This window comes from Scomber japonicus, chromosome 14 (assembly GCF_027409825.1).
Source record: "Scomber japonicus isolate fScoJap1 chromosome 14, fScoJap1.pri, whole genome shotgun sequence".
In the NCBI taxonomy this organism is placed as follows: Eukaryota; Metazoa; Chordata; class Actinopteri; order Scombriformes; family Scombridae; genus Scomber; species Scomber japonicus.
In genome coordinates, this window is record NC_070591.1 from 15,909,347 (window position 1) to 15,933,780 (window position 24,434).

At 38.3% G+C, this 24,434-nt stretch overlaps 1 protein-coding gene across 2 annotated transcripts in view; it reads right to left on the reverse strand.

The window, feature by feature from the left end:
• Positions 1-24,434, reverse strand: part of pcdh15a (protocadherin-related 15a) — a 149,222-nt gene that overhangs the window by 21,719 nt on the left and 103,069 nt on the right. For both annotated transcript variants that reach the window (XM_053333387.1, XM_053333386.1), the window contains exons 24-27: positions 16,387-16,496; positions 14,534-14,674; positions 10,509-10,636; positions 1,642-1,857 (exon numbers count right to left, since the gene is read on the reverse strand). In XM_053333387.1, coding sequence (XP_053189362.1) covers positions 1,642-1,857; positions 10,509-10,636; positions 14,534-14,674; positions 16,387-16,496 — 595 coding nt within the window. The remainder of the gene's footprint in view (positions 1-1,641; positions 1,858-10,508; positions 10,637-14,533; positions 14,675-16,386; positions 16,497-24,434) is intronic.

Below are 24,434 nucleotides of genomic sequence, written 5' to 3' on the forward strand. Positions count from 1 at the left end.
GGGAAATTATTGTGAAAAAAAAACAAAAAACAAACAGAAACAAGAGTGACAAAGACACACATAAAGAAGAAAATATACACACAGACTAATGTACATCATGGACACGTGTATGCACAGTTAATACACGAAACTGAAAGATAGTTTAATTGGATCATAAGCTAGGGGCAGAGGCCACATATTGAATGTACTGTACCACCTGTGAAAAACTCAATAGACTAGATCCAAGACATTTAGTACTAAGTAATCACACACACAAAAAAAGGCTCATAATGAACAGATTGGTATGACGCAAAACAGATTGGAGGTTAACCCAAAACAAATCAACCAAATGTCCTCCTGCATACATGCAATAAGAGACTGTTTTTCACAGCAGGCACTTGTTGATATATTGACAGATTAATTGTAGCCATTCATGCTTTCAATATTACTTGAGAGAACATTCGTCTTTAAAACAAACAAAGGCATAATCCAGTGATTTATGATTGCTCTTCCATATAATTGCAGGACAAAATTTGTGTAGCAGAGATCACGATATTCTAACTATTACTTACTCTCTAGATATCAAGCTCCAAAACACTGGAGGCTATACTGGAACTATAATGCAACCTGAAAGTAGCTATTCCCTACATTCATACTATACAGTGACTTTAAGCATGTTGTAAGTGTGTAGTGCACTCACATTGAAAAAGAGACTAAATACAATATACTACAGTCAGTATCCAAAAAACCTGTTGATTTTTGAGTGTGCTGTTGAGGCACACTGCTCTCCCACAATGCAATGCACCCCTGCAAAAAAAGGGCCCTGCAAAAACCAATTTAACTGGAAAAAACAGAATACACCACAGGAAGAGCAACAGTGGAGGGATGATTCTTCCGGGACAGGCATATATGCATTAGATATTGTGTATATATTGTGTATAGCATAAATACACACATACAGCATGGAAAAACATGATGACAAAATAATATGCTCAAAACATAGAGAATAGTATAATCTCACACATGAGGTCACTTCAGTATTTTTTTTGTCAGACCACGGTAGTAGTAAATTGACTTTGACATGTAAATCAGTGGAAATGCCTGTTTAATAAGGCTCTTTTGTATCAATGAACTGTAGACAGCTGACATTACAGACCCTTCCATACTTCAAAGGACAGTTCACTGCAGAGATTACATGCTGTCGAAGCCACACACAATGTGCAATCAATATGCCACTGGTGTGCAGCTGACAAGGACCCAGAGAGAGTGTTCACCAGTGTACTGAACTGTGAAAGTAAAGTACTGTGTATCTGTCTGTTTAAAGTCTTAATCATAAAGACCATCCAGAGATAGGGTTGATTACAGGTGATTAGTCTATCAGCAAAAAATGACTTACAAGTATATTTATAATTGATTAACCAGTTTTTACAAATGATCTGGTTTCAGCCACCCAAATGTGATGAATTTCTGCTTTTCTTTGTCTTGTAGGATAGTAATATGAACATGTTTGCATTCTGGACTGCTAATTAATTAAAATATTAATATACACATCAACACAATGATCAATCCATTGAGAAAATAACCCCCAGATTACTCAATAATCAAAGTAAGTGTCTGGCTGCTGCTCTGTAAATTCAAACATTGTGTATAAAATACACTTACCACCACTTCAGCACTGCTGCTCAGACCTTTTCCATAATCATCTGTGGCGATAACTTGAAACTTGAAGTAAGACCTGCGCATGTTTCGAAACATGATGGCTGACTTGACGATACCGGTGTACGTCTCGATGACAAAGCTGTCCTGGCCCTCTGCTGTGGGCGGGATAATGAGGCGGTATGCCATTGCGCTGTAATTCCCAGTGTCCTTGTCAGTGGCCTATAAAAAAACACACAAACACAAACACACACACACACACACACACACACACACACACACACACACACACACACACACATTAGAAAGGAGCACATCAATTTGTTACACTAAAGGCAGTAAGTAAAAGAAACATTTTTTTTTCAGCCGATGATGTCTAATAAAAAAAAAAGATTTTCTAGATAGAATTTGGATATTTTTGTTGATTTTAACCCCAAACGCCCATACAGTGAAACAATCCTTATTTATCACTAAATATATAAATAATAAAAGCAATATAGTATTCTTTAGACAAAGACTGTTTTTTATCCTTTTGATACAGCCATACTTTGTTGTTACAGTAATCCAGAGATATCAAATGTATTATAATGTTATGCTAAGCTGCAGATGGCTAGAGTGGAAACCACTGACCGTTTCACACAAAAAGACTACAGCTTTCAACTGATGTCCTCCTATTGGTGGCGATAATAGCTTTTTTTCCTCATGCAGGTGTTCTGCTGTACATAAAATAGCTGCATGAGGGAAAGGGCTGCAGATGGAGGCTCGAGAGTTATCTCTACCTGGAGTCATTTATTTTACCTGGAAAAAGAAAAAGTGTTTCCACGTGGCTGCTGCAGCCTGTCCCAGGATAACCTATTCTAATGGGCTATAGGGGACATTTCCCCTTGTTATATAATTTCTGCCCTTACATTTTTTCATTAATCATAAAAACCGCATGGCAGGGTTAAGAAAACATTTCATCTTCAAAAACAATGTATAATTTATAAGGTCTCTACTCTATACGAAGCTTGTCAAACTACTTAATGCCATCATAGGAAAACCAAAGAAAAAACTTTGAGGCACAAATTCTGACTGGACATTGAGCTCATACGTAGGCATCAACTCTCAGAGGACTTTTCTATGGCGACTGACACTGATAAATAGGAGCAATCTCTTTTTTTCTCCAGCTATTGGCAGATGGGAGGGGGGGCAAGCTCCCAATGAAAGGGCTGCATAAATCAACAGAGTGAGATATCTTGATTGGGTAAAGACAATTTTGCCAATATGTGTACCAGGATCATTTATGCAGGCCAACATTTTAGAGATGCTGGAGGGAAAACTGTTACTGAGTGAGGTTTGTGCAAGGATCCTGATGGTTTGTAATAAAAATTCTTTAGTACACCGACAAATAAACTTAGAGAAGAGATTTGAAAGCTTAAGGCATCTTCTTCTTGTTTAAAAAGCTTTTCACAGAGGCCAAGCACTCAAGGATGCAGCTGATAATAAGTGGATGTCATTCAGCTAAAATCAGATCATAACTTTTTCAAAAATAAGGTCAAGCAATTCCAGCAGAGTATAACGATATGATCAGACTTTTCTTACCAGCACAGTTCTGCTTTGTTAATGAAATATTCATTACTTTACTTTTACACGCCACTGAAAGTAGACTTTACCAGCGGATATTTTAAGGTGACCTTTTGTGGCATTGCAAGGTTCATTTGGTTATATAAACTTGCCTGCCACTTATTACTTGTGACTACATGTGATTAATTTGACTTCACTATTTTGGACCAAGAGCGAAACAGCAGAAGGTCAAAAGTGTCAGAATACAACAAATGTTGATGATATTTCTAATGATTATCTGCAGAGAAAAGGAAGCTCTTGACCCATAATTCTAACACCTTGTTGTTTTTTCCATGTTAAGGGAAAGACATTATTACTGATATGTCTGACCCTACACAAAATCTGTTTTAAATAGAGGTTCTTGGCTGAGGAGCACTATTAATCAGTCATTATTTTCAGACATCTCCATCAGTCATGATTCCAAAAAAAGATAACTTTGCTCTACATTCCTTATGTGCAAGCTACACTAACTTTCAACCTTGTTTGTTTCAGTTTAATTTGTGCAGAATAATTTAACACGTGCAAAATCCACAGGTGTTAATATTGGCTGCATTCAGTTTACTGTTGGCAGCTGCCAGTATGAAGTGTTCAAAGGTTTGCTGTGAAAAAGATCCATTAGAGGAAATTCCATAAACATTTCTCAATGAGTATCTCTTATGAGAATTGTTTTTATTGTATGACTACTAATCTTATTCCATATCCGAGAAACTGTGAGAGACCCTGTTTACGCAGGTATTAACAAGCATCTTGGGTGATCCAATCACAGATGCATCGCATTTGGACAGATGTGTCCAAATTTTGCGATTTGAAACTACCTCCGAAAGGTGGTTTCAATCTGGTTTGCGAAAATCGGATTTCATGTGATTTATGACTGTTCAGACTTCATAACAGCCATCTGGTTCCAATCCAGATTGGCTAAAAATCGGAATTTTGGCTTGCAGTCTGAACGCAGCCTGAGTCTTGTTGACTGTCATATTTGATTTTCAGTGTCCATTTCTTCAACAAACAATGGTGTTTGACTGTAAAAGGAACATGGTCAGGCATGTATCAGATTTTTTATGAAAAATACTGGTTACACCAATTGATGCAACAGAGTGTCCAATTGGTGTAACCAGTATTTTTTCATAAACAAAGAAAATAAATGTCAACTAAAATGTGGAATACATGTTATTTACTTTTGCAATGCAACACTATGTTTTTTTAAACACATTTTACATCATTTGTCACACAGTTATTTAGAAAAAATGTTGTTTTTAGGATATGTCCTGCTCAATATTGACAAAATGCCTTCACTGTTGTATTCCTTCATTTATATGAAGTGTATAAATGTGCACTTCATATAAATGTATTCCTTCATTTATATGAAGGAATACAACTTTTTTTTTCTTTTCATTTGATGTTTTACAATGAAGTCATTATTTTTAGAAGTGCACCTAAATACAATGTAGGTGGATAAAATATTTAATATTCATTATTTTGTGGTTACATTTCAGTTCAGTATTACTTTTAGTAAAAAAAATGTTGCAAATGTCATTTGAAATGACATAAAAACAACATAAACTCAAATGTACATATTAACAAACCTGACACATGCTTTTAAAATAAGTTTTTATGATATTTTTGAATTGCTCATCTTGCCAACCCTTAATTTGGCATGACCGATTTACACTTGTGTATTTGTTATCCCTCATACTGCATCTTGTTATGTTCAGGTGAGTTTTTGTATGCCTCAAGCATAACAATTTAAGCCCAGTAGTGTATAATTATTTCTGAATGTTTAATTTCCAGTCTATAATTTAAGGGTTTATCACAAAAACATCTAACACAGCACTTCATGCTGCCTTGAATATCCTGTTCTCAAAGCCAGTTTTATTTTTTATTATTTGTTGTAAAATTACTGATGCAAACACCATCGGGAGCTGCCAATCAATTAGGGAGGAGATGCACATTTTGGTGATGGAGCTATGCATTTGAATTACAGGTTGTGGATCTGATTAATTGTGAAAATAAAGATAATATAATTGTACCATAATTAAGAATTTATATCCAACTGAGCTCTTTCTTTTAACTCTCAATATGCCACAGGGGCTGAATGTGAGGTGCAGGAATAAAAAAAAAAAAAAAGGAATAGTTCACAGCATGTCACAGCTTGTGTCCATAAACCTTTCTTATTTTTTTTTTATCTTGAGGTGTTTTCACACCAGCCTTTTTTTAGCAATGTAAAACACACAAACATTGGACACGCAAAGTGAATTTGTAATGGTAGCTTAATGTTTAATATACATGTAATACTCAGGTTGAGTTAATGTTCAAATAATGCCTAAACTCTCTGCAGGTGTTCATGTGTTTAGTGAAGATTGTTGTTATAATAGCTATCTCTTATGATTAGAGCTGCAACAATTCATCAACTAGTTAATTGAAGGAAAATGCATTTGGATAGTTGATCCATTGTTAAGGTGATTTTTTCAAGCAAAAAAACAAACAAACACTTTATTCATTCTATATACTAAAATGTAAGAATTTGTTGGTTTTCTTAGTTTTAGATTTAAGAAAATGTAATATTCAGAACTGTTAATCAAGAAAATAATTGGTAGATAAGTCAAAAATAAAAACAGTTTTAGCCCTATTAATAATATATGAATTTCTTCACATGGAACCACCTGCCTTACTCCTAGTTTTTAATTGTTAAATTCAGTAAGGACTGATTCATACAGTTTTGCCAAGACACAAATATTTTTTCTGTGTCTTAAAACATCCTTTTCTTTTTATAACATTAAGATCAAGGACAAGCTCATTTCACCCAGTAAGAGCAGTGACAGCTCCCTCTGCTGTGTTATTTGATGATTTTGGCGAATTTCTACATCTAAACCTTTCCCATCATAACCTTTGTACCCCTCAATTTTCCTGCAAGATATTACACCTGCTTCATGTTCTTAAATATTCTCAGGACACCATTGGCCTTTGTCCAGTTTCCATTATGCTAAAAACTACCTGCCATTTTCTGGCTGTGTCCCAGTTCAATTTAAACATGCTACAATTCAAACTCTATCACTAGAGATTAAGTTGCCTTTAACCTTCAAAATATCTTAAAAGTTGCTCATAAAAACCTGTAATACACAGTTACGTGATGCACATTCCTGCGGTGGCTGACAGCATTTCTATCATCCTATGGATAATTCTCAACTAAACCAAATCAGGTTTAAGGTACAGGTTAGCTGTCTAATAAAATGGCATATCTGCTATTGAGGACTAGAGGATAATAAAATGTAATCTATATTGCAACAAAAAAGGAGTCCTGATTATTGACAATGATAGCATTACTCTACATCAATATGGCAATAAGTCAAAGTCAATAGAAAATACAACAAAAAAACACTTTTATCCCCAACTATATATCTCAATTTTGGTCTGTTGACTTGCTGGACTATTGCAACTCTCTGTTCACATTTCTGAGCAAATCATCAGTGGAGAAACTGAAGTTGCATCAGAGAGCTGCAACAACACTCTCATGTAGAATAAAACCAGAGAGTTCAAAACCTGCTTTTTTCTAGCATCGCTTCACAGACTCTTTGTGAAATACAGCATCAAAATGAAGATTCTGGTATTCATGTGTAAGGCTTTTCAGTCAAGTTTCTGCTTATATTTGTGAACTTTTGATGCCATAGTGTAAAAGCACCGGCTGCCTCTTTGTCAAAAATCATGGCCAACTGGTGATTTGTTGTGACTCACACACTTACAACAACCCATTGACCTAATGTCAATGGAAAGGCTCTATTTGAAAAGTCAAGCCTTTAATTGATTTTTGTGTCACAGTCATTTACTATGCTTTAAAACTAAATTAATATAGTGTATTGTTACGACCGGCTCGGAGTCGCAACACAATGAGGAACTCAGCACCAAATTAAATACTACAAAGGGTTATTTTTATTCATGGAGAAAACAAAACAAACAGAAGCTGGGATCTGGTGACCTGGTGCCAGGGAGACCCCACAGTCTCATGCAGGTGTGCACAATCACTGAATGAACTGCCCCTCAACAGAGAGCCCTGGAAGGCACATAACACCCCTTCCCTTAAGATGACAGCCTTGCTGTCAACACCCTAAGGCACGCGAGAAAGGGCATCGACCATGACAGTATCACGCCCCTTCTTAGACTTGCGTCGACCTCCAACTTAAAGAGCACTGCAAAGTTGGGAGCCAGCAACACTGGGGATGAACTAAGTATAGCTTTGGTTGTCTGAAAAGCTAGCTCACACTTAGCCTCCTTTGTAGGACTAAGGAGGTCAGTCAAAGGAGACACAATTGAAGCAAAGTTGCGACCGAAACTTCTGTAATAACCAGCTAAACCGATAAAGCAACGCAGCTCCCGCTTGGTGGTGGGAACAGGGAACTCAGAAATAGCTGTTATCTTTGCATCAACTGGCCACACCAAAGTAAGTGTGGTGTAGCAGTGTTACCTAAAGATGAGATTGGTGCTCCTCAAGTGGCTTACTATTGGGAGGATGGTATCCTCATGCATAAGTGGGCTCCCTCAGCTCAAAAGGACAGTGGTTGCAATACTATACATCAGATTGTTGTCCCTGTTCGTTACCGTGCACAGATACTGGGCTTGGCTCATGATAATGTTTTGTCTGGTCATCTAGGGATAAGCAAAACTTACTATTGCCTATTGAAGCATTTCTTCTGGCCTGGCTTGAAAAGTGATGTTGCAAAGTATTGCCGCTCATGTCAAGCATGTCAGTTGGTTGGGACGCCAAATCAAGTGATTCCACAGGCTCCACTTCATCCTATACCTGTTATGGGGGAGCCATTTGAGAGACTCATCATTGATTGTGTTGGTCCATTGCCCAAGTCAAAATCTGGCCACCAGTTTCTCCTGACTTTAATGTGTGCTGCAACTCGATACCCTGAGGCAATTCCACTGCGTTCCTTCAAAGCCAAGGTAGTAGTGAAAGAATTGATGAAATTCTGTACCACTTTTGGTTTGCCAAAGGTCATTCAAACAGACCATGGTACCAATTTTATGTCTAAAGTATTTGCTCAGGTGCTAGAGGTGTTGGCTATGAAACATCAGGTCTCTAGTGCTTATCACCCAGAGAGCCAGGGGGCACTAGAGCGCTTCCACCAAACCCTTAAGACTATGTTGTGTGCTTATTGTCTCGAAACTGGTAGGGAATGGAATGAGGGAATTCCATTCCTGCTTTTTGCAATTCGAGAAACTGTTCCTTGGGTTTCAGTCCCGCAGAATTAGTATTTGGCCACACAGTTCGTGGACCATTGAAGTTGTTGCATGAACAGCTGACTGGTGATCCTTCTCCTTGTCAAAATGTGCTGGACTATGTCAGTCCTTTCAGAGAGCGTCTTCACCATGCCTGTGCATTAGCAAAAGAGCCATTGTCTAGTTCACAATATAAAATGAAGGCTCACTTTGATAAGAGTGCTGTTGAACGCAGTTTTAACCCTGGAGGTTCTGTGTTGGTTTTCCTTCCTATCCCTGGTTCAGTACTTCAGGCTAAGTTCACAGGTCCCTATGTGATTGACAAGAAACTGAGTGAAACAGATTATGTTGTCCGTACTCCTGATAAGAGACGCAAATCTTGTGTATGCCAAGTGAACATGCTGAAGCTCCATGTTGCCACTAGTGAACCAGCTCAGCTAAGGTTCTGCCTGTAGCTTTAACAGCAGTGTTGCCTGCCTATTCTCCTCAGGGTGATGATCTAGAGATACAAGATGCTCCTGCTCTGTATCCTCGGTTGAAGAATTCTAAAGTGTTGTGTGAGTTGGAGAGTCATCTGTCTAATCTTTCTGGGACAGCTAAGAGTGACATTATTGAGTTGATTTAAGGTCATCACACACTTTTTTCTGATGTACCAACCCAAACCACCTTCATGATATTGATGCTGGTGACTGTCCTCCTATTAAGTAGCATGCCTATTGTGTGAATCCCACAAAAAGGACTCAAATGCAGAAGGAGGTTGAGTATTTGAACTCATGCATGGCCTAGCTGTTCCTAGTTCCAGTGCCTGGAGCTCTCCGTGCTTGTTAGTGCCAAACTCTGATGGAACAGCACGCATTTGTACTGATCTTAGGAAAGTCAATGCCGCTACTAAGCCAGATTCTTTTCCTCTTCCTTGTGTGGAGGATTGTATAGACCGAATTGGAGCTGCTCGCTATGTCGCTAAGCTAGACTTGCTAAAGGGTTACTGGCAAGTGCCCTTAACAGCACGTGCTTCTGAGATTTCTGCCTTTGTAACCCCAGACAGTTTCATGCAATATACAGTCATGGCCTTCGGCATGCGTAATGCCCCTGCCACCTTTCAGCGCCTTATGCAGCAGGTGCTGTCTGGTGTAGCAAACTGCGAGGCATACCTTGATGAATTGGTAGTTCACTCTGCTGATTGGCAGTCTCATGTGGAAACTTTGTCAGCTGTGTTTCAGTGCTTGCAAGATGCTTCACTCACGTTGAACCTTGCAAAATGTGTTTGCCAAAGCCACCATCACCTATTTTGGTAAGAAGGTTGGTCAGGGTCAGGTGCGGCCAGTTGATGGAATAATAATTAATAATCATTATGTGGAGTGCACATACATTAGAGGATGGAACCTTATGTAATTCTATTTATAATGCAATAAAATAATTGCAACTACAAGAATAGCACTCCAGCAATGATTTTAAAACCTCTTTGTATCCTTCAATTACAAACTGAAAACATAAACCCAACAAAATACAAAAATCTTAAATCCTGGGCAAATATACAAATCGGTTCTCCTGACACGCTGTCCATTCACACATAAATACATGACTGTATGCCTAGTATTGAGCTGATAATCCAGGTGGGCATTGCGGAAGCTAATTATTGAGGATTTTGTACACAAACACAAGGCTAAGTATACACTAACATCCACCCACATTCTGAAAAAATACAGTATGGTACACCGGATGACTAAGTGAAACCTCCTTCGCAGCGAAGGATGATAATCAGACAGGATGTCCAGCCATGCTTCTGTGAACATACTGGGATTACACTGCTCAGCTCACTCTGATCCCACCTGCTTGTGGACAAGGCAGACAGTGGGCAGAGCGAAATCGAGGAAGAGATGTAGGGAATGATGGGGGTTGATGAAACTGTGCCGCAGAGAGCGGATCGAATGAATTCTCCCACTACGACTGCAGGATAAGTATTGAAGAAGTGGGAGCAGAATCAGGCACTTTAGTTTCAGCCTGGTTCTACATATGCTGATACAAAAACAACAACTGCAGCTAATATTTCTTACCACTATCTTGAGTACAGAGCTGAAGATCTTGGAGTCCTCTGTCACTCCACCTATGTAGAGCTTCCTGGAGAAGACTGGAGGGTGGTCATTCTCATCATGCACCTCAATGAACACCTTGGCTGTGTTAGCTGCAAAGATCAAATGGTACCAGAATAAAGTCAAGTGCTGTGGAAATCATTCATTTAAGCCATAAATACAAAGTTACATTTTTACACTTAGCAGTATAAGACCTAGCATCACTGTGTCTGTTCATGTGAAGCAAAAACGCACAGCATTTAACTATAGTGCACTTCAGTTTCAAGCATCTGATAACCCAAAGTTGCTGCACTCTCACAAAATAAGAACTGGGACACACAGGGAAAAGAAGTTTATATTATCATGGCCACTTGCTGTTGAATAAACACATCTCTGAAGTTATCCGAACTGCTGTTGATCAAATGTTGCATAATATAGCCTCAAAAATTGCCATGTCAATATAATTTCTTCATGGTCATCAGCTGGTCCACAACTTCAAACAGGGCTTGAAACCATTTCCCAGAATGTTCTGCAAGTTAGTTGTTGCTCAAAACATCACAGTATGTCAACAAAGGTTTTTTCTGATAATATGCTCTTGGCTAGCCAACACCAATTTCAGAATAACAATATTTGTGAGGTTTTATATAATCTGAGAAAGGGTTCTTTTATACTAAATAAATATGCTTTGGCCAATTATAAAATATATTTTTAACTATAATTTAATATTAAGAAATCAGTTTCACTGACTGAAAAGAGTTAATGTGGCTAAAACCGAAAAGTTAGTTTTGCTTTAATTTTGACCGCTAGTGGAATCATTCGATTTAGGAAAACTTTCTTCATTTAGTGGTCATTTTGCAAAAAACTATTTGAAGTAGATTTGTAATTGCATGCAGGAAGCATGAATATGTGTGTTTATTCAGAACCCAACCCAATGTGAGAAGCTATTGTGGAATAGCTGACAACTTAGAGTCAATCAAGAGGAGGTTCATTTTGTTTTGATTACAGTAAATATTTTGACTGAGAAAAGCTGAGGCTGAAGTGTTGTTGGCTTCTTTTGCTGCCCTCAGTAAGTAGATCAGGAAAACAAGTGAGCCAGTTTGCATTCTGTTTACCAACCAATTAGTGATAACACTCGAATTCTGAGTGACATATGACTCTATAAATAAATAAATGGTGATGAAATCTTGAATTACAAGCCATGAAGTGAGGCATACCTCATATAATTCATTATTGGGGAGTTTGTTTTCTCCACAACTTGGTGCTGAAAGTTTATCAGACAAGCATTTTGCACATTATTGGGGATAATAAGCTGCAGGAATTCCCCTAAAATTATAAATAACAGTAAAAAAAAAGAAATGGAGGAAAGGAGGCAGAGCATTTAGCATTTTAATACTGAATTTGCTAGTTAATTGGCCTTGTTTGTGAGGCTTTTGAATCATTCATTGTGTTCCTTTATACGGAGAATATGCACGCCGGGTATAAGTATTCACCCCCCAATTTGTCACAGTTACACCTATGCAATGTACAGCATTAATATGTGCAGTGCAAAGTCTTTCCAACAATGCAGTTTAGGTAAAAAATATGCAGTGTCAAGGACTATTTTTCTTCTGGCATCATACAAAAATGTAAAGTCAAGTGGCATTGGAGCAAAGGATGCGCCAGGGGAGCTGGACAAACAAAAACACAGCACATCAAATTACTGTCACAAAAGCCACTTTCTACTGAAACTACCCCCTTTTGTAGAAAGTGGCTATTTTCCATCCTCAGAGCATCGGGACACATTGGCATAAATATGGTCTCTCCCTCCCTCCTCTCTCTATCTCTCTCACACACATGCTCATAAAGATACATGAAAGAAATGGCACCATTAAGGATTACTGCTAATACAGAGTAAGCTTGAGTTTGCGGAAGAGTGCATTATCAATTAGAATATTAGTCTCCTTACATATTAACTGTGAGGTACACATACTGTACAATGCACTGCTCCTAACACAGCTAAGAGAACCTATCTAACAAACCAGTCCAGTATTTTAAACTTAATCAAGACTCGATGAGAAGAAATATGTTCCTTGTCAAGGAGCCCTGATCTGCATTAAATAATACAAGTGAGACAAGTGAGAAAAGAAATTGTTTCTCTGCAGTCTGCCAAAAGATGTTAGCCTGCATATGCCAAGGATGCTCTCATGCGTGTGTGAGAGAGATAGTCATCTACATCTTTAATATATATGATGTGTGTCTGTGCACTTTTAACTGCTGTTATTAGTATGTGAGAGAGTAAGAGGCAGATAAGTAGGTAATTAATTATTCATTTGTACCGCAAATGTATCAAGAGTAAGGTATAGACCCTATTTGAAGTTAGAAAGGCATCCATAATTACACATTACACAGCTTTTGTTGGTAAACTGCCATAAAAGAGCCTAGCGATAATACAACATGGCCACATATTCTTAAAATTGAAATAGTCTTCTGTGATGACGAGTGCACATGGAAATTATGTAACTTTTTGAAATAAAAAGTCCAACAATAATGCCATATTTATTCATTTACTGCAGCGGCTGTGGTTCAGGAGTTAGAACAGGTTGTCCACTAATTGGAAGATTGGCAGTTCAATCCTCTAGGCTGCACAATGTGTCTATAGGTAAGATACTGAGCCCCGAATTGTGTGATATTGGAGAGTGCGTATGAATGAGCATTAGAACTCCTGATGGGCGGGTTGGCAACTTGCATGCCAGGCTCTGCCAGCAGTGTATAAGTGTGTGTGAATGGGTGAAAGTTGTCATGCAGTGCAAAGCACTTTGAGTGGTTGGGAGACTATATATAAATGCAACCCACTGATAAAGTGATTGCTGCAGATGTGCACAGTTGGAGAAGTAAGTTTGAACTTCTCTGTCATGCTCTCTTCAAGGACTTCCACCACTTTCTGTGTGCAACACGATGAATGCCTTCAAGGAGATCTGAAAGTGGGTGCTATTAAACCAATATATGTGATTCTTTATTTTCAAACAACAAAGACTCAAAGAAGTTGAGATCAGGAAGGCATTGGGATGTAGCCAGGGGGAGGCTATGACATGTTTGGACAGCATTTTTACTGTATGCAACCTCTGTGTCAGCATATCGAGACATTAAGAATAGGAACCGACAGGGATATGTGAACATAACACTCCACCTTTGTTTTGGGTGGTGTTCTGCCTTAATTCAAAATGAAAAGACTCTTGCAATGACTTAAGACGTACACAATTTAAAGCATTATGGCAATGTTGGACTGCTTTGAACATATAACATGTTCATATTCAAGTCTTCATAGTCTAGCAGTGAAAGTTCTACATAGTACTACTATCATGTTGGGAGGATGGTCACATATTAACCACATCCTAAAATTAGTGATTAGTGAAAATTAATGCAATATAATTGCTTGTGCTGTATCATGATTTCTCAAAGTATATGACATTAGCCAGACTGTATGGAGATGACATATCAGACAGTCAGTCAAAAAAAATCAAAAGTGTTGGATTTGAGAGGGCAGGTGATAAACTGGAAAATAAATCCATCAAATATATCTAAATTTAAACTCATTAGTTCGATGTTGAATGGAGAATGGAACATCCAATCACAGGCTGTACACAAAATTTTCATTTTTTAAATCCAAATCAGCCTATCAGTGTGCATTCAAAGTGGTACACAGTACTTTCACAGTCATTTCAATTCAACAGCACATCCCATGTTGCCTGTGCATGCTTATCATGATTTGACATTTTAAACGTACAAAACATGCAATGAAAAATACCTAATAATAATCTACCTGATTATGGCAAACATGAAAATGAATATGGTGAATAAAAATAGGCTTTGATAGAATTTCTGCAACTGTGTTTAATCATAATCTGTCACAGTAGCAGATTATGATTAAATACAGCACAATACCTGGAATCATATGAAACACAATTTCATCCCTGTCTGCCATCATCCTCTCAAGTTCCACATTCACCTATTTAATGGCTGCTGTTGCTTACTTTTAGAAGGCACGCGCAGGTTGGACATGACAACCACCATAGAGTCTGCCTGGACCCTGAGGACATAGCTGGTCACATTTTCATAATCCAAAGGTTTAGCTGTGAAGATGACGCCTGTTCTGTTGTTCACCTGAAAATGACCTGGAACCAAACAAAATCAGAGCACTTAAAAAAGGTTTATACTCTTAGCTCTACGCATCTCTAGGTGAATATTTGTTTAAATGCTACTCTGCTAGTGTAAAAACGGAATGCATTAACACTTGCTCTGAGGGCCTTTTACACTCCATGGCCAACTGTTCATAAGTGCAGTGCTCAACAGAGCCTTTTTAGCACCTTTGTCACACAGAATCTGCAAAAATGCTATGAGTTCAATTATACAGACTTGGAAGCAAATAATATTTTAACAGCCTGTAGTGAAAGGCAGCACACAGGCAGAAAAAGAGCAGTTTTTGCACAATAAGGAAATCACAGAAAAAAATGCAGTGATTCTAACTACATCAACACCTGAGGTGCATGTGGGTAAGAACGTACTGTCTGCCTCCTTCTACTCAGTTCTCTTACTTTTTTAAATATAACCTCACACCTGCCTAGTGTACTCAGTCTCTCTTCCAAGGTGTAATTATGCTCTCCAGACTTAACCAACAAGTGTGAAAAGTAATCTACGCTTGTGAGTATGTCAAAAATGTCTTTTTTACTTGTAGGAAAAGGAGGGAAAAAACAGTACCCATGGCTGTGACTTGCATTGTACAATTTTCAAAAATAATCTGGGAGCTTTTCCAGGTTATTTTAAAATATGATTACACGAATTTAGATAAAACACAATGGGCCAGATGCAAGAATATGTTCGTATTTTTCTTCTTAAATCTGTCGTACTTTTTTCGTGAGATGGAATTTACAAGTGTGCCACGTTGGAGTCATCAAACACTCGTATCACCAGGAAACAGTCGTAAATGACCTTCATAAACATGATGAATCCCACCTGTTCTAAATGAACGCGCGTTCCCGAGAATAGTAAATTAACATGAATGACGCCCCCAAAATGTGTGTGTAAAAAAGTGTGTAAGTGATGGAATTAAACATCCTGAGAAAGCCAAAGAATGAGAAGAAATGACCCGTGCTGTGAATGCTGTCTCAGATGTTACGCGCACCGTCACAGAAATAAAAACAAAAATGACTGAACATGAATTATGCCAGGGGATGTCATCAGCCAGGGAGTTAAACTATTACTTCAATAAGCAATATTTCAATTAAATGAATAAAAGTTATTAGTAAATAATCAGTTTATATTGTAACTGTGGAAAAGTAGCGGTGGACAAGTCGCTTTGTAGTTTCGGACGCTAATATTTATATTGTAAGCTTGCATTTCAATTGTCAATTTAAATTGTTAAATAGTCTAGTCATGTTTTATTGGACTACAGGTTGGTTGTGCGTGACAGGTACAACAGGTCTGCATCACTCGTAAAGAGAAAATATGAGAAAATTGGTGAATGCGGCAAATCCTCATAAATTACTCGTACGCATGGTTTAAGAACAAATCTGTGCGTACGAGTGGTTCTTGCATCTGGCCCATTGTCTTGAAGTCTTCTTTTTCTTTCTCATTATGGAAATGTGGTTTGTGGACTTCTGCGGTTGCGAGAGATGAGACTTTATCAAAGCTGACATATTGGCAAAAAATATATTTGCTTTATTTAGAAAAATAAACAAAAAACAAGAATTTGGGGGCTTTGTATTTCAAACACAAAGTCTGTGTTGTAATATCAGCGAATGTTGGGAAAGAAAATCTTGTAAAGTAAAAACATTGTCTTGGAGGCTCAGTGGTCTGCATAGTACTGTACAAGATCTGTAGCACAAACCTAGTTCATTTCCTCCCACGATGGAGTAGAAGATGGTTTGATTGATAGCAGCAGCTAGAATAGTCCCCACTGGTGTGCCAAATGGAGCCAGCTCACTGACAGGGGGAAACCTGGAAAGACAGATAAAAAATCTCAAGACAAATGATATTAAAACTTGAAAGAACAATTAAGTTTTCACAGTGGCACATATTCAAATATCAGGAGTATAAAAACATAGATATAAAGGCTGCTGCAACCAGTAAATTCAAACCTTTCAATTGAGGTTTAATTGAATGTAAGACTAATACATGATAGAATATTAAGTACTGAATTGTATGAGAACAGAGTTTGCAGAAACTGCTGTGATTGTGTAAATGTTTGCTAAATAATTCAACCATTTTTTTGCCAGAGGCAAGATTTTTGCCCCGGAGTGAGGTTAAGTGCTTTCACTTCTGTATACATGTTTTTTTTAAATCTACTTTTTCTATATTTTCAATATTATTTGTCCTCTTAAGAATTCATTCTTTGAGAGACAAATGTTCTGCTTTAAATAAGAAATAAAAATAAATAGTTCTTGAGCATCTTCACTTGACAGTCAGTTACTAATAATGTTGTTGGTTCTGTTTACTTTAACTAAAGTCTCTAGCTAACAATGCAGCACATCATTTCCTCCCTGGTATATGAATAAGTAAACACTTGTCCTCTAATATAGCAAAATGTAGTTTCGGGAAAAAAATATGACTTATAAATATAAATAATATACAACTGCTTGGACTGATGCCCAGTTTACCCCACTTATCCAATAATAATAAAGTGAAGATAAGGACACTCACAAAGCTGAGTACAGGTGGGCTAGGTGCATCAGCAGCAGTAATATTGTTTTTGTTTTTTTTATCTGAGCGTGGCTGTAAAGAGAGAGCTGAGCTATGAAGCAAGGCTCTCTCAACTACGGTCACAAGCTTCAGGTGACTGCAAGAATGAGATTTAAGATTGAAGCTGCAAGGATGAGGTTTCTCTGTGGGGTGGCTGGTCTCACTGTACGTGATAAAGCAAGGAGCTCAGCGATTCACAGAAACCTCTGTATCGAGCTGCTGCTCCTTTGTCACGAGGGGAGCCAGCCAAGGTTGTCTGGGCCCTTAGTTTTGGAAACGACTGACATAATGGAAGCATTAAATCTCTCAGCTTCTTGGTGGAGGTTTTCACAAGTAGAAAGTAGAAAGGAGGAAGTTGCTGGGGAATAATGCTTTTTTGCTTGTCATTTTGCCACTTGAACCCTGACCAGGAAGAGCTACTTGAAAATAGAATGGAAGGAAAAATTCAACAGAAAATGCTGACATTGTTTAATTAAGATGGTGGAAAGGTAGACTGATTAATTAGTCAGATTCTTTGAATATACAGTAATGTCCTTTGCGCAAATTGGAGCAGAGGCATTTAGCCTAAAATCTAACTGCCAGACAACTTCACCAGTTTTCTGATCAGATAAATAAATAATATCCGAACAAAGGAAATGATGGTTAAATGCAACACAAATTGTTCCGAGAACAGATTTGAGTGTTTTTCCCCAGATAAGTGAGACTTTGCCACAGCTAATGACAATGCTTGACTATCAGGCATAGAAGTGTGTAATCATATCTAGCAGATATGATTGTCACCACTCTCCACAAAAATTACAGCTGCCATAAATAGCAGGGAACCCTGCCGTGGCAGTGTGTCGGTGAGGGCTGATTTAAGCTGATAATGTCATCTTACTATGACACCCTCTTGTGATACTGTGGCTGCTTTCTAGCCAATTTTTTTTCATCTCTGTATACAAGGTTTGAATGCATTTGAATGTACACTGCAAAGCCACCATGTCTGCACAAAGTTTGACTATCACTCACAGCAGCAGAAGGAAATCTGTGACAGGGACTAACATTTGCACATAATGTGTGACAGTCATATTCTATTATACAGTCTGTGTCAGTGTTATAGTGTCTGAGGCTATTTTGGAGAGCTGATACTCTTTTGACAGTTCAAGTTATAAACATGCGTGGAGGTGTCTAATTGCCTCCAGTCTGTGATTATAACATGTTTTTTTCAATGCTTTCATCTCTAATCTTCACTGACCCCTCAGCTCCAACACATTTTACTACAAGAGTAATAAAATGATGAAAAAAAACGAAAACACGGGCAGCCTAAGTTTCCCTTCAGGGTTGATTTTTACTTTATAGCACAACTCCCCCTTATAGAAATGCACTACACAAGAAACCAATTTCCCACAGTGAAGATGAAGAGCTGTAAGAACTTTATCCTCACAGAAAAAAGAGAAGTGTATTTGCTGAAAAACATACACAGGTGTTAAGAGACAATAAATGACACTGTCTTTGCTGCTCACTGGAGCACAACACACTTAGTAACTTTTTGGACAGTTGGCAGGCCTCACAGTTGCTATAGATTATATCTTTACCTCTCTCAAAGTTTCAGAGGAAAACAAAGGTGCAAACAACATGTTCTTGAAGGACAGTGTAAAAAAAGAGCTGTCTATCATCCCGTAGACTACAGTTATTGTCTCTAGAGACAAACAATCTCCAAGGACATTTTGGGTTGTGCATAATTCTGGAAAATATGAGGACCTTCCCTAGGACATGATGATATAGCATACCACGTTGCAATTATATAACTGAATTGCATGTGGTCACAAAGCCTTTCATGAAAGAAAGAGGGCTGTTATTGACATGTGAATAATGTATGTTGTTTGGATAATACTAAATAAGTATCTTCAATTTCCCTGTTGGTGTACTGTCAGACTGTCACTGAATAATTGCTGTCTCTGTGGCATCCAGGGACAGGACACAACACCATGCTCCACTGTGATGGGAGCCAATTTATTAATGTGGCCTTCACATAAGTAGATTACCTGTTTGGCTCAGGAACAGGCTGACAAAACAAAGAGGCAAGCCACTGGACAATGTGAGAATGGAGGGCTGCAGCACAACCCAATGTGTGACTCTAAATCGGTCAAAAAAATGTGCCATTTATTGGCACCAGGGGTGACACAACGGTTGTCACTAAATGTATGTGCCTTCACTTTTAATACACTTTTCAAAAATCTAACGTCTGTTCTGGAGACTATCATTGGCCAGATGAGACTGTTCTCAACAAACAGTAACAACCCTCCTGCTGCTGAGCTGTTGTGGTTGAGATGAATACCTGTTCCTAACACACAGCCTGTACATGTTGCAGGTTATTGTGCACAGACATTACTGGGGTTGCTGCAATGTAGTTTTGACACAAAAAATATCATATAGAAATCACTCATAAACATATCAAACATTGTGCATGAAATCATGCTTGAGACCAAACAACAAATAGTGGATAAGAAGGCATGAGATCACAGGATTTAATGTAGTAATGTTGACCCTATTTTTGCTATTACCTGCTGAACTTTTCTTATCAAAGCTGAGCAGTATCAGCCTCATGTGTAACCTATAGACTACATGTGGATGTAATCAGAATTTGTGAGGCCTGAAGTTGGGTTTTCTGCTGAGCCAATTCATAGAAGTTTCTGCAGCCAGAAAAAAAGAATTGGGTAAAAGTCTGAAGCCTGATTAAAGCTGAGGTGAGGGAAAGTAACCATGCCAGCTGAGATTGACAGGCTGAGAGACCCTCCAATCAAGACAAAAATGCCCCCAAAATACTTCTTTTTGAGACTTACTGTGCTGTTAGTGACACAATCACTTAAAAATCACTGCTAGACACATACATAGTTACATAAGGTACTGGTGTTGCAAAATAATCTAAGAAGAGGCAATCTTTGTGCAGAGATTTTGAACATTTTCCCAAAGATTTCTTGGAATACAAATCTACTAACTAAAATCAGCATTTAATTTTGGTGGTTGCAGTTTTGTTAAAACTGTGGTCAGGAGCATGACCTGTGCTGACCCATTCATAGTCTTCTCTCAGGTTGTTATTTGAGGATGAATTGTGTTTGAAGGGCTGTGCAGAGCTACCACCAAGCTGCATGGTGTGATTGCCGCGAAGAAGCAGAGCTGACATGTTATCACTTCCCTACAAAGTGGTTCTGCCTGGGGGTTGTAAGCTGCTGAGAAATGCCAAGGGAGGTGTGAAGGTGTATGAAGTATGCAGATTAGTATAAAGGTGTACCTACATGTAGACAGACAGGATGACAGAATGCTTAAAAATGCTAGATACTGTCGCCAGATAGGTAGACAGATGGAAGGGTGGGCTGAAGGATAAACAAACAGAAATATGATGATGTAAACAACCACTTAAACACAATCGCTCTAATAATAGGCCATAATTAAGTAGGAGTTAAGAGGGAGTTATTTGCTGGATGATATTCTGAGATACCAGATAAGGTAAATAAGTTTTGTACTCAACAGTCAAGCAGTAGGCGAATTCAAAGAGTCAATTATGCATATGCAATACTGTGTACTACTGAGCATGGCCAAAGCCACTTTTGATTCCTTTCATATTGAGATGAGGAGAAAAAATCCCATCCAGAGAGAGAGAGAGAGAGAAAGAGAGAGAAGATGCTGACATGTCTACAGGCAGCAGCAGAGAGTCCTAGTGTCAACATGAGAGAGGGTGAGTGACACACCACTGAGAAGAGCGGGCGGCACACAGGTGTCAGCGAGCACTCTGCCCCAGGGCCAATGGTGCTTACGAGACAAGGCAGAGGCGTATAAACCTTGTCGTGCGCCACAGGGGCCACTGTTACCGTGTCGCCTCTCCTACTACCTCACCTTCACTTTCTCTATTCAGGCATTGCATCACAGGGTGAACAAGCATGATGGACATGCAGGGAGACACTAAGAGTGACCTCGCTTTGTGCAAGTCTCAGCTAAGATCTGTGTTTTTCTGGTGGATGTGTACAGTAGATGCAGTGCTCCATGAAGGTCTGACATGAGTCATTTAATTGTAATGCACTCACTAACAAACATCATCATAAACAACATAAATACATACCCTCAAATGTGTTGCAGCTCAATTTTGCCGGGCTGCTGATCGTGGTACGCTGCACATTTTGCTGAGCAATTATGAATCAGTCTAATTCGATAACTGTTGGGGTGGATATGTGCTTGAGAGTTTGTTAGTCAGCTATTAGGTCACCCTGGTGTTAACTTGTTTGTTCCTGGCTGGAAGCAAATCACACAGAGTGACAAACAGAGACCCCTCTACTAAGGACTGCACACTAAGGAATGCATTTCAACTCTATCTGCAACAAGCAGACAAAAATGGAAAATACTATTGTGAATCTGGAGCTTATATTCTCTAATAACACCACAGTTTCCTCTTACTGATTTTGACAGCAAAGGCAAAGTCAGTTCATTCACACAGCATAATTTACACAGGAAATAGCCTCTCACCCTGAACCATTTATGCTGCATTTGAGTCCTTAAAAGTACTTACAGTATAAGCAAAATATAATTCTGTGCCCAATGTATTTTTCAAACACTGCAGTCCATTTAAATCAAAGTCCAAGCTGAAAGAGAGAAGGTGCACCACCCTTCATATAATGTAATATTATTTTGGAGTTTGAGCTGTAGTATGTTATTGACTGAGGGGTGAACTTTAAAGATTACAGGTTGTGTGCGGCAAGACCAAAGAGGGACTGAGTGCAGAGGGAGAAAAGTAAACGAGAAACAGAGATAAAAAGAGCTATTACAAGATCTTGAAACCACTTCAGATATTCAGAAGGGGAAATAGTTCAATGTCTGACAGCCAAGGTGTCACAAAGCTATTTCATTTGGAAAGAGTCAGATTCTGTGCATAGAATATACAATATTGCAATTGTGGGAAAAAGAAAACACCCAGCCACTGTGAACACAAGATCCAACTGGACCACGATGACATGGTGGCATAGAGGTTACTGCATTAATGTTGCCTGTCAGAAAGTACAGTTTAAATTGCATTAACATATCATTCAGGATGCAGGGGCACACATTCTCCACAAGAGCTCTGTGCTACCCACAGCAATGCATAACTGCTACTAAAATTCAAATGCTCCATCTATAGTCTATTACAGTCTAAACTGTGAGGGGGGTGAAAAATAATCTATGTTTGGTGAGTTTTCTATATGATGTTTTGAGCATATACACTAGGATAGAGCAATAAACTATGTACGTGAGACTATTTTCTAACAGAAAAAAAGGTCCAATGAAATCTGTCCATAATGACATTTGCAGAGTAAAAGCAACACTGTGTCTTGAATGACGACTTTCGCCATTTTACAAAAATGTATTTAAGGGTCTAAGTCTAAAGACAGTCATCTAAACATTTCGGCACATGAAACCTTTCTGCATGGCCAGATACCACAAGAAATAACATGCAAGTGGTGAAGTCTGTAATTATATACATTTATGAATATACGTGCACCTGTTTTCAATAGCAGAAAATCCTGTATTTTACTACTACTTCATTTTCCTTGGATAAATCCTTGACAAAACCATTGACAGTAGCACAACATAAGCCAACTCTCAGAAGCTTTGAGTTAACATTTCCTTCCTCCTTCTCCTCCTACGTACTATTTGGTCTTCTTCTTCCTAAGTGTTTTGTGCAGTGACCTGCAGTGTGGATTAATAGATAAAATAAAATATACACATATAAGCAATTTCTGACTGCCAGAGGGCCGAAAGACGAACCAAAACAACAACATCACTGGCTCTGGCCTATGGCTTTATTTGGAGGGCCAAGAGAGACCAGAAGCAATTTAACTCAGCAAACAAAAACAATGAGCTAAAAGTTGCTCAAAGCTACACTGAATTTTCAGTGGGATCAGCAGTACTATCAACAGGGAATAATTATTTTTGTCCAATAAAGCTTTAAGAAGCATTAGCATGTCCTGTCCAGTGACATTAATGGTTATAGTGGTAGTGGTGCAAACATCACACATATTTAACTTTTGAAAAGGAAAAAAACAAAAAAATAACAATTACTAACAACAAATATTTATACAGTTAATAAATGTATGCTGAGTCCACAGTAACAATCCACCACAATGTCAGTCTGAGCCTGCACACGCTGCCATTTCTCATTACCAATTTTGCAAATCAATCTTGACAAGAAACCTATGTTTGCAATATGTTGTACTTTGTATTGTTTAATAAATACATAATGTAATATACTCTTTAAGTGACTAATGACAAATTGAATATGTGGTATATGAGGGGAATTTCAATTGGGATACATAATTTAATTCAGCAATTTCTGTTTTTCAAGGTATTTCATAATTGCTGAGACACCAAGATAAGGCAGCGGCCCAGTTATTAAAGGTTAGAGGGGCAATTACAAAATCATTTTGCATCAAATGCTCATCTAAAAGTAGACTTTGGTATTTTATTATGAGTTAAGGGTAAATGTGTTCTTTCAGCTTCTCAGTATTACACAGCTTATGCTAAATATGAAAGCCTGCGGCTTACAGACAATATTATCCCCTGCTACTTCAATTCATAACTATTACTATACATTTTATTCATATCAGTTGAGGCTTCCTTCAATTCCTACATTTGTGTACAAATTAACAATTCATCACCTCCTCCAGCAAATGCTCTCTCAGTTGTAAAACAAATTTGACACTAGCAGATATTAGCACATAATGTTTACGAGCTGCTGACTCACACTTGCTAAGAAGATTTTGCAGAACATAATCTGGGTCTAACTCAGAAATTCAACATTTCCGACACAATAATGCTTAACCAAGTATTCACACTAAACTATCATCTTCTATAAGACAAGGAAAAAATGTTTACAACCCCTGATCATGTTCTTCCCTTAGCTATTCCTCTGATCACTTATCTTGCCACACCAGACCTCAGCATTTCTTTTGTATTCTTGGTGAGCCATTTCTCTGTGTTGCATGAGAAAGAAAGGGCGTCAATCAGAAATATCTTCTGGAGGGCAAGATGGAAAACAGTAGCAAAGCTGGAGAAACAGCATTTGCTGTTCAGTCAGACAGTGTGTACCACTCTGTGACAGCTTAGCCATGTCAGCCCACAGGACATTGCTTCACATATCACCCACTGGGTCATTTAGCACACAAGAGGAAACATTGCCAGCAAATGTTTTGG